Genomic DNA, 15,942 nt, shown 5'->3' on the forward strand with positions numbered 1-15,942 from the left:
AGAGGTGGAACAGAACCAATCGATTGTGGTCCATAGCTTTATAGAGGTGGAACAGAACCAATCGATTGTGGTCCATAGCTTTATAGAGGTGGAACAGAACCAATCGATTGTGGTCTATAGCTTTATAGAGGTGGAACAGAACCAAAAGATTGTGGTCCATAGCTTTATAGAGGTGGAACAGAACCAAAAGATTGTGGTCTATAGCTTTATAAAGACATACATTTAAAGCTATTTTGGTGGCTGTTGGATATTAACATCCTGTTTTGTAGGACTGTTTTACACTATATGAAAGTACTAGAGATATACTCAGCAGGACATTTCAACTTCATGTTCCTATTTCTTTTGTAGGATACTGAGAATGACATTAGGACTCACAAAATGGACTTTAATAAAACTGTCAGACTGGGGAAAACTGTTATCTCTGAACTTAAAGTTGGTAAGTATCTATTAGAGATGCCTTTCTAGTTTTAATGGTTGAAAATTAAACAGCCATTCAAAGCTGTCCAACATTGTTACTTTCTTTTCTCAGTATGCTTTTATTTCTAATGATTGAATGTTTGACTGGATGTATTTATAATATTGTAATAATAAGAGACACCTTGTACTTGATGGGAAAGAATCTGTTTAAATACAATTTTTTTATCCACAAAATTAATATTGGTGGAATAATTGTAAAGATTTGTAAAAAAAACATTTTTTTTAGTAAGATAATTATTATATAAACTTTGGGGAGATGTAAAAATTGGAAGATGAGTATGAATGTTTTATTCACTTGAGATGGCATAAAAGAAAGATTTCAACATGTGAGCTTTAGAGAGCTTGTGTCAATCTTAATTTCACTTTAGAGAGTAAGTTTAATCTAGACCTATCTAGAGAAAAATTTTAGTTTCCCACGGAAATTGGAGAGAGGTTTGGAAATGCAAAATATCAGAAAATCTCTTACAGAAACTTAATCATTGACTGGTGATTGAAAGTTGCATGTTCTTTTTAATCACACTCTAGAAATGGGTGAAAGTTTTCACTAATTAAAAAGCAGTGAAAAATGTACCCTATTTTTCTTCTAGCTGGAGAATCTTATGCAAGTTTTACAAAGCTGATCACAGACCTGGAGAATCGCTGGGAGAGACTTCATCATCTTTTATCCGACACACAGAATAAGGTGGATCTAAATATAGAAACCAAGAAACTATACAGTGAATTAAACACATTGAAGGAACTTATTCAGAGTTATGAGAAATGGGCCAGTACAGTAGAAAGTGTTGCTGACGAGGCAGGGGAGATAACCAAACAGCTAGATCAGTGTAGGGTATGTATTAGGTATAGAAAGACAACAATACAATTACTTATGGTTTCCCTAACTGCCCATGGAAAATAATATAATCAAATAAATATACAAATGGAAAACACTTCTGTAAACTAAGATGCAAAGGAGTTCAAATTTTGGCACACTTGTTTCTGTAAGTATATGTTATAGTGCTCTCTAGGTTACCTTGTAAGTCAGGTCACACATATAGTTATATTGAGATTGACCTTGTAAGTCAGGTCATACATGTATTCATATTGAGATTGACTTTGTATGTCATGTCATACATGTATTCATATTCAAAATTGATTTTGTAGGTCATGTCATACATTCATTCATATTGAGATTGACTTTGTAGGTCATGTCATACATGTATTCATATTGAGATTGACTTTGTAGGTCATGTCATACATGTATTCATATTCAAAATTGATTTTGTAGGTCATGTCATACATTTATTCATATTGAGATTGACTTTGTAGGTCATGTCATACATGTATTCATATTGAAATTGACTTTGTAGGTCATGTCATACATGTATTCATATTGAGATTGACTTCCTAAGTCATTTCATACATGTATTCATATTGTGATTGACTTGGTAAATTATGTGGTACATTTGTCTATATTGAGATGGAATACATGAATTCAAATTGTTGCAGCCTTTAACTGGTTTCCTGCTTGTATTTAAAAACAAAAGAGTTCTAACAAAACTTAAATACACAAAGATTTTTTATATTTTTGATTGTTTTCTGATTAAGTGGTCTCTTAACACCAAAAATAGTAGACAGCCTAACTAATCGTTGATCAAATGCTAAAATCAATTTCGAAAAAAAAAAAAAAAGAATATATTCTAATTATTACTAGTAATAGTAACAGTGGATCATAATAACAGTAGGAAATACCTTTATATAAATTGTTTTAACAAAAATCAAAGTTTTCCTTAAAGTGTTATTTTTATTTCAGGTCAAGTTAAAAGCAATGAAATCCCATGAAGAGAGAGTAGAAAGAATTACCAGTCAGGCAGCTAAACTTGTCAAAAGGGCCCCATTTGCTGAGAAAATACGGGAAGAAATCCAAAGCTTTGCTGATCGATGGGAGAAGACTTTCGACAAAATAAGTAAGTGATATTGTATTTTCCTCCATTGCATGAATACTAGCCAGGCTAGAAATAGATTATTACACTTTGGTTTATTTATATCATTAGATTCACTCATGTTTATGACATAATAATTGTATTAGATTCTGTTCCAGGAACCATTCATATAATTCTACAAGTCCTATACATGGACAGAATCTGTTCCAGGGACCATTCATATAATTCTACAAGTCCTATACATGGACAGAATCTGTTCCAGGGACCAATCATATAATTCTACAAGTCCTATACATGGACAGAATCTGTTCCAGGGACCAATCATATAATTCTACAAGTCCTATACATGGACAGAATCTGTTCCAGGAACCATTCATATAATTCTACAAGTCCTATACATGGACAGAATCTGTTCCAGGAACCATTCATATAATTCTACAAGTCCTATACATGGACAGAATCTGTTCCAGGGACCATTCATATAATTCTACAAGTCCTATACATGGACAGAATCTGTTCCAGGGACCAATCATATAATTCTACAAGTCCTATACATGGACAGAATCTGTTCCAGGGACCAATCATATAATTCTACAAGTCCTATACATGGACAGAATCTGTTCCAGGAACCATTCATATAATTCTACAAGTCCTATACATGGACAGAATCTGTTCCAGGGACCAATCATATAATTCTACAAGTCCTATACATGGACAGAATCTGTTCCAGGAACCATTCATATAATTCTACAAGTCCTATACATGGACAGAATCTGTTCCAGGAACCATTCATATAATTCTACAAGTCCTATACATGGACAGAATCTGTTCCAGGAACCATTCATATAATTCTACAAGTCCTATACATGGACAGAATCTGTTCCAGGGACCAATCATATAATTCTACAAGTCCTGTACATAGACAGACCTGTTTAGGGAACCATCTTACACTTTTGGATATTTTTGTTCTAATGTAAGGCTTGAATGGTAGACCATTAAACTAATGTACGAGAAGTACCCCAGGTTTGACATCCGTATTTGTCCACCAAGACCTAGTTTGGTTCTGGCAAAAACATTTTATTCCACACTATAGAAAGTCCTGAGGTGTATTTGACCAGAGGTAAAGTCAGGTCTTCAATTGGTCAAAATTGTCTCTCAAAATGGAGGGTTTGGTTTTTGGTCATTTTGAAATAATTGTATGTGTTTCAGATTCAGAGTTCAGAATATTAAATTTGTCACTCTGGTCTGTAGCTAGGATCTGTACTTATACATTCACCTGACTTGTGACAGCAAATCTCCTTGAATATTGATTTGTTTCTTTGGAATTTGACCTTGATCAGAAGGTCAAACATTTAGTGATGTTTGCCAAATGGCTAAAGTTTATCCTTAATTATCTCCATTACTATCACACATTCTTTATAACTGTCTGGAAGTACAGAACTAGGTCAGTTCAATACACATAGAACAAACTTTTTTTGTGATTCAGGGTTGGGGGGAGGCTTACTATCTGAAAGTACAGAACTAGGTCATTTCGATACACATGGACAAACTTATTGTAAAAAAAAATGTACCAGTATAAATTAGGTTGTTACCTAATTTTTTAATGTTGACATTATATTCTTAGTGCACACAGATTTTGTCAAATCTACTAGGATCACTCAGGTTGTTGCCCAATCACTTACACCTCAGAGCATATTGACCTCACATGTTAACGTCAGACATAAATTGTTTATAGTACCAAACGTGTGGCTGCCCTACAGTGACGTTATAAACTCTATGGATATCTCATTATGTTTTCATTACAAAGCAACACTAATTAGTAAGTTATTAGGTGATAGGCTGAATTTGCCAAATTCCTTGACAAGTAGTCCAATGTGTTAGGTGAAATTTAGACCAAATTTGTATGGTTGCTTTATAAAGTGGTTAGCTTTTGGTATCTATTATAGGAATTTTAATCAGAACACAGTGATGGAGGTCAGTTTCTATAGTATATTGTAACTAAGATTAAAAAGTGTTGGTAGAAAAATATCAACTATCAGTATTTAGGGTTGGGGTCCAGAAACTTTTTAAAAAATGTGGATCCAGGCTATCATTTGCTTATTTACAAAAAAATTTTCAAGTGCAAAATTTCACATATTATTCCTATATATTATGAAGAGATTCTCAACTCCCCAAACTTGTCCCCTTGCTTCCACCTCTGAATAATTTCATTAAAATATCCCACTTTTTTCGCATTCACTTGACATTTTAACAGAAACTTTATATAGGTATGCCATATGTATGGATTCCATTTCAGACTAGAATGACATGAACTTCTTATTTGACAACTTTGTATTGTGACTAAATCAAGGTTTGGGGAGGGAGGGACCTCACAGATTTATACCTGTCAGTAGTAACTTAGTAGTTATGTTCGACTTTGACTGAATTGAGATGTTTTTTTTTTATCTTACCATTCATAGATATCTTCATTTTTTTCTATTATTTTACCTTTTTGGTTTCTTTGCTTTTACAGCTTGTTGCGAGAGTGAGTAAATTCATGTAATGTTGTTGTACTCATTTGAGAACCACAGGAAATCACTGAACCAAGCACTTTCAATGACTTTAGCAAAATTTTTATTTTTCAAATTTTTGTCAATTGCACTTTTTTGTCCTTTTAAAGTATAACAAAATTATTAAGAAAAGCAAAATGGGATTTTAAAACAAGAAGAATATCATATTTAAATTTACTGTGATGTTTAAAGTTTCATACAGTCCCTCGTAAGCATACTGTTTCTGCTGAAGTAGACCAGTTACTGTGTGTGTAAATTTTAGTGCACTAGAACATTACTGCATGAATACATGTTGTTATATCATATTAAATCATATTATCGCTGTTGTGTTTTGAGAAAACTGTTGAAATATTTTCATGCCTTAAGAATGGCTGAATTTGCATGTTTCTTTTTCATAATAAGTATTTATTTAGATGACATGATACACTAGGGAGACTGATAGTCTTACTGTTGTGTTAGGTTATCATAATGTTAGTTCTGCCTTGAACTCTGAAGTGAATTATTACATGTACCTTCATAAATGTACAAATTTTAGTATAAAGGTTACAGACCACCATTCAACCAATGAGCATTTGAACGTACACAAAAATAGTCCTATGCAAAAATTACTCCCTGTTTCTCATAGTGCTGTGAAAATAGTTCTCATTTTATTTTAAAAAATTAAACATTTTTGTACATTTTATGGGTGCATTTTGCTTCTTGTGATGTGAGGCCTAATTTCCATAATGATTTCTAAATATACCGCTATCTTGTGAAAACACTGGGATTTCCCATGCTATTTATAGACCCTTCACATCCGGTGACCAGTACTGCACTGCAAGTCTGCTAACCCCACACGCCATTCTGAGGATTGTGAGCTGACATATGTAGAATCATGCTGATATATATTCCTCTGCAGGTCAAAGTTAAGGAAAAGTCCTGAAAACCATTGAATATTCTAAAATTAGCATTGAAGCCTATGGGAAGTGGAATTAGTGGTTTCTAGTCTAAAGCATGCTGTATCATTAAAAGATTTTCAAATCTAGACTTATGTGATTACCATGGTTACCATGTCTCTGTTACAGGGTATATAGGACGGGTTAATGTTTGAAATACCTTGCAAGTTCTTAATTTCTACAAGTAAAAGGGCCATAACTCCAGAATAGAAAAGGTGAAAAACACAGCAATTGACTTTGCTGTGTATTTTTCCCAGGCTTGGGGAAACATATAGTTTAGCAGTACTTTATCAACCAGGAACAAAAAGATGTAATCAACCAATCTGGAATATTAAAACAGAACTGCTTTCCTGTAATTTGAAATTCTGTTTATTAAAACACTAAGTTGGTATGTTAGGGAACAGTTTGATGCACTATTGCTCAGTTGGCTAAGGTTCTGTGCACTCTTCAGAAATTTCCAATCTCATTTCAAAGGACATTTACCTGCTATATTGTTAATAGTCCTATTTACAAAAACAATTAAACAACAGAGTGCCATCAATGCATTAGTTTTCTTTGATTATTATGAATTATTATGAAATATTACCAGAACAGTTATCTTCAAAACTTGTACCATATGTTCCAAGATGTTGCTATAAAATATATTTAGAATAATTGCCTTCGACTTCTTTCATGTTTATCCAGTAGATATCTAATATAATATTTTGTTTTGATAATGAAACTTGTTATTTTTTGTTCTACCACCTCTTTGCATTCTTGTCAAAATCACGGCAGTTTGGATTGTAACTACAGTTTTTAAATGTAAGGTAATGTTTAAAATAACATTTATTTAAGAAGTTGCAACACATTCTGCATGATGATATTTTTGTCTTCTAGACAAAATAAGTGTCAGGCAGTCCCTATCATTTTTTCACTACTAGATAAAATAAGTTATGCAGTTCCAATCTTTTTTCCCTTCAAGATAAAATAAGTGTCAGGCAGTCCCTATCATATTTTCACTACTAGATAAAATAAGAGTCATGCAGTCCCTATCATTTTTTCCCTACTAGATAAATTCATTGTTATGGAGTGCCAATTATGTCTCATGTTAGGTGTAACCAGGGAATTACTTAAGTCAGATTTAGTTTTTTCTGTTTGTTTCAGTTATGATGTTCTATTTTTTTTTACTTTTTATATACCATCTGCAGATTGCTGATGTATCATTATAAGGTGGTTTGTTGTGTACTGTGATAAGCATTATGTGACCATGAACTATGAACTTGAGGTTATTCATAGAAAACATTGCCCATGTTATTTTTTATGTTACCTTTTATCCAGGACCTTACAGTTTTTCATCATTTTGATGTATTTTCAACAGGTAATGTGTTATGCACCATGATGACTTTCATATAAGAGTAATCAAGGGAACCAAGATTCTAGTGGAAATCAAAAGAATGTAATTCAGGGACAAAGACCAGACATGGAAAACAGACACACACCACAAAGAACATAAAATAAACAAAAGATGGCATCCAGTATTTACACTGATGAGGATGAATTTCACAACATTTATACATAGGTTAACCAAATTTAACAGGCACCATGGTTGTTCACCATCATGATAGGTGCATATCAATTAATAAGTTATTTAGTTTTACTCAGTTTAATTAAGAAATTGGCTCAATATATATAGTCTATGATACGTAATCCTTCTTTTAACCACACGTTGCTTCTGCTTTTCATAAATAATAGGAAGAGTTCCTAGCTTGAAGTAAAAGGAAGAGGAGAATTGTGTCTGTTTTTATAAACAAATTGAAATCAGTACCTGGAGTGATTGAATTCATGAAAAAACCAATTGGAAAATTATTTTAACATCTTTGGCAAACTTTATGTCTATATTTCTTTGTAACCATATGACAAAGATTTGCTGAGAATTAACAGTTTTCTACATAATTTCTATGCTTGCAGTTGAAATGTTTTGAGTGAAGTTGGGGTAACTTATTATTTGTATATGCATAAAAATGTTTATCTATAGACATGAAGGAACTTTTCTCATCTCCTCCAAAATGGAAAGGTGCCTTTATGTCTCATCAACTGATATTCTGTGGATCCTCTAATTACATGAATGAAAAGAGTATTATACTTAAGCCAAGAAAGGTGTGAAGGTTTTTATCTGTACAGTAAGGTGTGAAGGTTTATACCTGTACTCTGTACAGTGAGGTTTGAAGGTATATACCTGTACAGTGAGGTGTGAAGGTATATACCTGTACGGTAAGGTGTGAAGGTGTATACCTGTACAGTAAGGTGTGAAGGTATATACCTGTACAGTAAGGTGTGAAGGTATATACCTGTACAGTAAGGTGTGAAGGTGTATACCTGTACAGTAAGGTGTGAAGGTTTATACCTGTACAGTAAGGTGTGAAGGTTTATACCTGTACTCTGTACAGTGAGGTTTGAAGGTATATACCTGTACAGTGAGGTGTGAAGGTATATACCTGTACGGTAAGGTGTGAAGGTGTATACCTGTACAGTAAGGTGTGAAGGTTTATACCTGTACAGTAAGGTGTGAAGGTTTATGCCTGTACTCTGTACATTGAGGTGTGAAGGTATATACCTGTACAGTTAGATATGAAGGTATATACCTGTACAGTGAGGTGTGAAGGTATATACCTGTACAGTAAGGTGTGAAGGTATATACCTGTACTGTAAGGTGTGAAGGTTTATACCTGTACAGTAAGTGAACTTCATCCAAGTGACATCCTGTATTACAGTGACTTTCCTACAACCAGGACACTATTTTATTACCAATCTGATTAACAATACAAAGGATTGACAAAGTATTGGGACATTTAAACTGACCAGTTGCTATTGTAAGAGTTGATGAATAGGTAGCCACTAACCCATGGAAATTTACCTGGTCAGGTGTAAGGCAGCCAATACTGGCTATGTTTGACATCATATGGAATTTTCGCAGCTTGTGAATATTACTCACAATGTGTTTTGAGGGAATTTAATGTGTTTTTCTAGTAATTGTCTTTTTTTGTACTTGCTAACACAGGAAAAGTACTAATGTGGAAAACTATTAGTTGTGAATATTGTTTATATTTTTCCAAGAAAAAAAAGCTTTAGACCCACAGGTCCCCAAGTGGATAGCAAATATGAAATGGCAAATTAAAGTAACGTGGTAACACTTTCATGGAATGAACATTAACTCGAAGTTACAATGTAATGCTACTATTTATTTGAATTGTCCCATCTCAAAGCTGAACCCATTGAATACTGTTTTTTAAATATATGCATTGAAATATATTCCTTCATATATGATTTTAGTTACTTTATGTTCTTAGTTGTGTATGTCTATTTCCCATGTCTGGTCTTTGTCCCTGGATTACATTCTTTTGATTACCGCTATAACCTTGGTTCCCTTGATTACTCCTTCAAAGTATCTACTTTAACAATAGTTTGGATTCTTATGAATATCTTGCACATGTTTTCATATTATTTAAAATATACATGTACAAAAAGTATATATAGTTCTGATGAAATTTAATGCACTTCAGCCATAAGTATAATTCCAATAAAATCATTTTTCACATAAAACACTCAAATCAGAGTTGTAAATCATAGCACTTAGTCCAGAACAACAATTACAATGAAAATAAAACTAAGAAATATTCTCCATATAATTCCAGTTAAATTTGAACTCCCCCTCACCAATGAAAAATAGAATAACTCAGGTAGCTGCTTCAAATTTAAATAACTAGAAGCTAGCTATGAAAAGATTCATAGGTGAGTCTTCATCAACTCTTTCAATAGCAAATGGTCAGTTTAAATGTCCCAACACTTTTTCAATCCTTTGTATTGTTCAGCAGATTGGTAACAAAAGAGTGTCAGGGTTGTAGGAAAGTCACTGTAACTGAAAGCTTACTAAACCAAATCCTGATTAAACCAAGGCACTGTCTTAGCTAAACCCTGAGTAAAGTTAAAATTTGTTGAAATTAAAGCTGAAGTTGGAATTGCACCCAAACCAAGATCTTGTGAAAATCTGAACCCTATTGGTTTTCAAGTTCAAAGATCAAGGACACAGTAGGACTTTTAAATGTATCCTTCCTTATAAATACTTTAGGATTAAGACCATTCTAGGTTTTTTGACCAATTTGTTGATTTTCAAGGTCATAGATCAATAGGTAAGGTCTCTAATGATTAATCAAGAATGTAGATGGTTAAAAAATGCCATGGTCTGTCTTGTTCTTGAAACCGGCATTTTCCTTATTTCTCTATAACAACTTGAAATTTATGAAAATGAATTGATCTCATATAAATTTTACTACTAAGTGCCAAACGACAAAAGGAAGACTGGGTTTAATTTTTAAGGTTGTGACTTGAGCCAAGTAAGAATAAGGGGCCAGGAACAATTTTTTTTTCTGATTTCTTGATGATAACTTGAGTGAAAGGGAATAGATCACTTTGAAATTGTACCAAAAGGTGCCATATCCCCACAGGAAGTTTTGGATTGATTTTGCAGGTTTTGACTGGAACCATTTAGGAATAAGGCCAAAAGTGACCACCATATTAAAAACTCTGAAAGTGTACCATTAATGTACCATTAATACTTCAGAATGAAGGCTGGGATTGATTTTGGGGGTTGTGAGGGCCAGAAACAAGCAGGATAACAATTGGACAATAAATCAATTGATTTCTTTGCACCACTAAGTGCCATTCCCCAAAGAACGACTTGGATTGATTTTTGAGGGTTGTGACTGGAACCATTTATGAATAAGGGGCTTAAAAGGGTCCACTTTGATTCTAGTGAAATTTTTGTCATGTATCAAATGTCTAACGGTAATCAAAATTCAAAGCTGTGTAAAGTTTGAATGGTGTTTTCTATACTTGCTTCAACTCTTCAGGGTTTGACCTCCGCTGACATATCAAGCTTTGCCCTGCAAAATCATAGACATACCAGGCTTTGTATGTCTTATTTTGTTTTCACCTTTAGTTTATTTTTTATGTTTCTGTGAAGGTACTATTGTTCGTTGGGAACCAATTTTCATGGTTTTTGGTAGGTAGTCCAAACCACAAAAATTGGTTTCTAATGAAAAGGAGATTGATGTGTATACTGAAGTGTAACCTATAGAACATGAATTCAAGAATCCTAGAACTTGTGTTTCTTCCCTAATCCACGAAAATTGGTATCCATGAATTAAAGTACTTTTAAAGCTTTTAAGGCTTTAAAGGCCTTGGGCTGGCATTTTCATCCTGATGGGGTTGTTGTCTCTGATATATACACCATACCTGTTCTTGTTATATTTACATTGTTCAGGTGTATATATATTTGTACTAAGATTCTGTGGGTGGAAATAGTATAGCTATTAAGATCAGATATTTGGAGACAGGAACTTCTTGTTTCTATGATCTCCTTCAAGCTTGTAAATAATAATGGTATAGTTGTTAAAATCAGACTTCTGGAACTTCCTGGAAGCCTCTTATTTCCTTGATGATGTGTTTTGATCTGTTGATGACACCTGGAGTCTCTGTGAGCCTCTTGTTTTTTTAATCAGATGTTGTATGTTGATGACATCTGGAGTCTCTATGAGCCTCTTGTTTCATCAATCAGCTGGTGTGATCTGTTGATGACATCTGTAGTCTCTATGAGCCTCTTGTTTAATCAATCAAGTTTTTAGATCTGTTAATGACACCTGAAGTCTCTGTGAGCCTCTTGTTTCATCAATCTGGTGTTGTGATCTATTGATCACACCTGGAGTCTCTGTGAGCCTCTTTTTTCTTCAATCTGGTGTTATGATCTGTTGCTGACTCCTGGAATCTCTGTGAGCTTTTTTAGCTCACCTGGCCGAATGCCATGTGAGCTATTGCCATCAATTGGCATCCGTTGTCATTGTCGTCATCTTTAACAATTTTTCAAAACTCTTCTCCTCTGAAACTACTTGACCAATTGGAACCAAACTTGGTATGAATGTTGCTTGGGGTATCGTGTATAGAAGTGATGTGGGGAATTTTGATCTGTCAAAAAACATGGCCACTGTTACTAAAAATAAAACAAAGGGGTCAGGTCTCACTAACCACTTCCGGGTCAAATGACCTCCCCCCTATGTAGTACCAAAAACACACTGAACCTAGACATATGCATTGTAAGTGCATTATTTGTGTGTATTATGATTAAAAGTGGTCAAAATAAAGCTGAGAATGTGTACTTTAAAATCATATATGTAATTAACTACAAAAGTGTATGAATATTGTTTACATGTATGAGTAATTTGCCTCCATGCTGTCGGTTAGCAGAACAGGTAAAAATGTGGATTTTCAGCATTATTTATTCAAATAAATTTTGTGAAAAATTTCTACAATCATCGTGCCATTAAACATAATGATTTTGGAAGCCTTACTTTCCAAGCTTCGCAACGGTATGCAACTTTAAGATATCATTTGTCCTGGGAATTCACTGTGAGACTTTGAAAATTACTTTTTTAACATGTAAAGTAATGGAAACGTTAGAAGTGGTTAGTGAGACCTCAGACAGTAGTTTTTCGCATATATCTCCAAAACCGTTAGGTTTAGCTAAATTCTGAGGTGGGTAACAGTGTTCAGCATGCTGAGATCCGTCTGCGGTCAAATTTTCATTTTAATCTATTAAGCCATGTTGGAGTTATTGCCTTTTTCAACGTTTTTTGCTATTTTTAATGTTGTTTCTTTCAAAAATCTTCTCCTCTGACACTATTTTACCAATTGAAACAAAACTCAATATGAGTGTTTCTTGGGGTATTCTGCATAGAACTGAAGAGGATTTTTTTTATCCATCGAAAAATATGGCCTCTGTTACTAAAAATAGAACATAGGGGTCAGACATTAGTTTTTCACATATATCTCCAAAACCGTTGGGTTTAGCCAAATTCTTTCAATAGCTGAAACAATCCTTATTTTTTGGACTATAAAAGTCTTCAGGCACAAAAGTTATCAGACGCCTTCATATATTGCCATTGACAGGGGAAAATGACAGGTGTTTTTTTTTTTTTACAGTTTTCAGCCAATGTCTTGAAAACTATGATAGATTTATACTTTCATTTGCTGAAATGATCCTTATGATAAGTCCTATTAAAGTTTTCTTGAGTCAAAATTTTTTGACAACTTGTTTAATTTATTGCCCTTGAAAGGCAAACTTCAACCAGGTGAGTGATTCAGGCTCCTGGGTGCCTCTTGTTTTTATTCAATCAAGTGTTATGATCTGTTGATGACACCTGGAGTCTCTGTAAGCCTCTTGTTTCTTCAGTCACATGTTGTGATCTGTTGATGACACCTGGAGTCTCTGTAAGCCTCTTGTTTCTTCAGTCAGGTGTTATGATCTGTTGATGACACTTGGAGTCTCTGTAAGCCTCTTGTTTCTTCAGTCAGGTGTTATGATCTGTTGATTCTGATATTGTAGGTATAGAAATCAGATATTTGGAGTGTCTGTGAGCCTCTTGTTTTGTCGATCAGTTAGTATGAATATAGGTATCAGTACTGTTGATCTTAATAGCTCTGTAGAGATAGAGTGAGAGATTCAGCTGCTGAAACCAACTGTTAGTTTATCTATTTTATATCAGAGGTTTTGTATTTTTAGTCTCCTGAACACTTCACTTAGTAATTTATATTGTTTTGAAATATCTACTGCCAGAAAACAAATAGTTGGATAAAACTTAGTAGCATATGAAACAATATGTAAAAGAGCTTTAAGTTGGACTTATGATAAGTTGATATTCAGTTAGGGAGGGATATATGCTGCATGTTTGATGAGGTATGAAAGTTTCTTTTATTTTGCTCAAAAGAATTGCAGAAAAAATGTACATATATGTTTGGAAATTTTAGAACAGTTTAAGAGTAATGCATTCATCAGTGATTAAATAATATTGTTATTAAGTGAAAAGATGAAGTATTTTACATCTCAGATTCTAAAACAACAAATGATATGTAATAAGAGTATATACAGATTTAATTATTATGTTTTTTGATCAGTTGGAAGATCAAAATAAGGTAGGAAAGTGTGTTTCAATATTGCAGATCATGTATACAAAAATAACTAACTGCAATTTATCTTGAAACAAACTTCTCTAGTGCATTATAATTCATTGCACAAATAGTTTACATCTTGCAAAGATATCAATTGTTCTGGGATGAAATATATTATGCAAAGAAAACATTTTGCTGTCAAGAAAAATACTTTTTGGTTCCACCGAAGAGATATTGCGTCATCTGTAGTGTCATGTTAGTCGCCAGAAACAATAGTGTGAACACATGTTGGTGATAGCTAAGACAATAAAACTGACATTTAATGTAGATTCTCACGACATTTCTCTTTGAGGACGTTTCTTCTTATGATAGGGGTTATATTGTGTTTGAACCAATCATCAAAATATTTTTTTCTCAAGACAGGGAGGGTCATGTTGTGTTAGAAGTTTTCAGTTTCTGTCAGTATCCAATTCTGTTTAGTGTAGGAAGGTTATAATGTTTGATTTCATGGGTTCTGAAGATTAATTTTCTTCAAATTGTTTTGTTGAGGATTAGTAGTATAATTACTAGAATAGTCTTGGTCACTATCTATTAATGATGTATACATTGTTTTAAACCTAAATAACTACTGCATGTAACTTGAAGAAAAAGATCAGAACAACACTTTTGATTATGAATTTTGAATTTATATAATAGATTGTATCTTACCTTATCAAAAGTGATTGTGGATAATTGATGGTTATAACAAGTGGAGATTAGAGGTACATCAAGTGTTTGGATAACTAGGAGATTGATAAACTTTAATTCATTAAAGAATGCATGAATGATTCTGTGAATTCATACTCAAGGCTCAGTAATGTTCCACTTTAAATTTTGCATGGATTATAGAGTGTCACTTATTATAGAGGTAATTGTGTTGGTGAGGACAATAATTTTATACCCCATGTTATATCCTTAGTATAGGCTGTTACTTTGACAGTATTCACTATTTATTTCTAGGTAAAAGGCAACGATTACTTACTGAGGCTTCAGAAAAAGTTCCTCCCAAGTCGTATGTTGAGGCTGTTAGTGCCACAATTAAGTGGATAAGTGATATGGAATCTGTACTTCTTACAGAGAAATATATGGTATCTGATGTGGAAACAATGGAGGAACAACTTCAGCAATACAGGGTAAGATTTCACAATCCTATTAAAGTCAAGGAATACATTTTTAGTTTTCTTTTATTTTTGTGTTTGAAAGATTTGAAGAATGGTGATTAGCAGGTGAACTAAATAGCTAGACTAAAGGTGAAGGTTCGGTTATGGCCAATTTTGGCCTCAAAATTTGAAATTGTTCAAAATAAAGATTTTTATCGTTTTTGTACACATAAGTGTATACACCAACTGGTTTGATCAGATTTAGGCCAAAACCAAAACATATCTTGTCATTGTAGCGCCAACAAGATTGCCTTAATGATGAAAAATGCATAAAGTCTCAATATTTCAGCATATTTTTGACAGTTTTCATGAAAAACAAAGGTGTCCACATGAGTGTTCATTCTTGATCTTAATATATATTGTGTAGTGTTATAAGATACAATATATATGTCAATATTTTGGATAAACACGAATGCGGCCACTTCCGTTTTAGGCAAAAACCATTGAAAAATATGTACAAAATTGAAGATTTCACTAATATTGTGTTAATTTTGACTGCTATTAGGTCAAAAACATTCATGATTGCCAAAATCGGCTGAGATGTATTTACTACAACCATTGTCCGTTCAAATAAACTAACTAGTATAGACCAAAACAAATCTTTCAAAAACATGGAAAACTGGGACCAAAATAGGTCTTACCGAACCTAAACTTTGGCTTTATTTTCACATTATGGTTCTAAAATGAGCTCTGTATTTGAACCTACAGATATGTTGAATTCTACATTGTGTTGGTCATTGGAAATATTACAAGTACAGTTGGATTACTGTCATGTTCTTATGATTTCTGCAGGTTTTTAGCATATCTGGGTATCTTTTACATTTATTTTAAACACGTATTGTTTTTTTTTCTGACAATAGTGTAATGTTAAAACAAAACAAAG

General features: G+C 33.3%; 1 protein-coding gene across 11 annotated transcripts in view; it reads left to right on the forward strand.

Annotated features, from left to right (window-relative positions):
* LOC148613135 (dystrophin-like) overlaps positions 1 to 15,942 on the forward strand; it is a 236,455-nt gene that overhangs the window by 85,426 nt on the left and 135,087 nt on the right. For 8 of the 11 annotated variants that reach the window (XM_088586300.1, XM_088586302.1, XM_088586303.1 and 5 more), the window contains 5 exons: positions 349 to 436; positions 1,065 to 1,306; positions 2,270 to 2,423; positions 4,912 to 4,923; positions 14,860 to 15,032. In XM_088586300.1, the coding sequence (XP_088442426.1) occupies positions 349 to 436; positions 1,065 to 1,306; positions 2,270 to 2,423; positions 4,912 to 4,923; positions 14,860 to 15,032 (669 nt within the window). The remainder of the gene's footprint in view (positions 1 to 348; positions 437 to 1,064; positions 1,307 to 2,269; positions 2,424 to 4,911; positions 4,924 to 14,859; positions 15,033 to 15,942) is intronic. The other 3 variants (XM_088586311.1, XM_088586301.1, XM_088586308.1) reach the window with 1 other exon arrangement.

Source organism: Perna viridis, chromosome 6 (genome assembly GCF_037379345.1).
Source record: "Perna viridis isolate PV_CMFRI_1.1 ecotype Kerala chromosome 6, ASM3737934v1, whole genome shotgun sequence".
Taxonomy (NCBI): domain Eukaryota; kingdom Metazoa; phylum Mollusca; class Bivalvia; order Mytilida; family Mytilidae; genus Perna; species Perna viridis.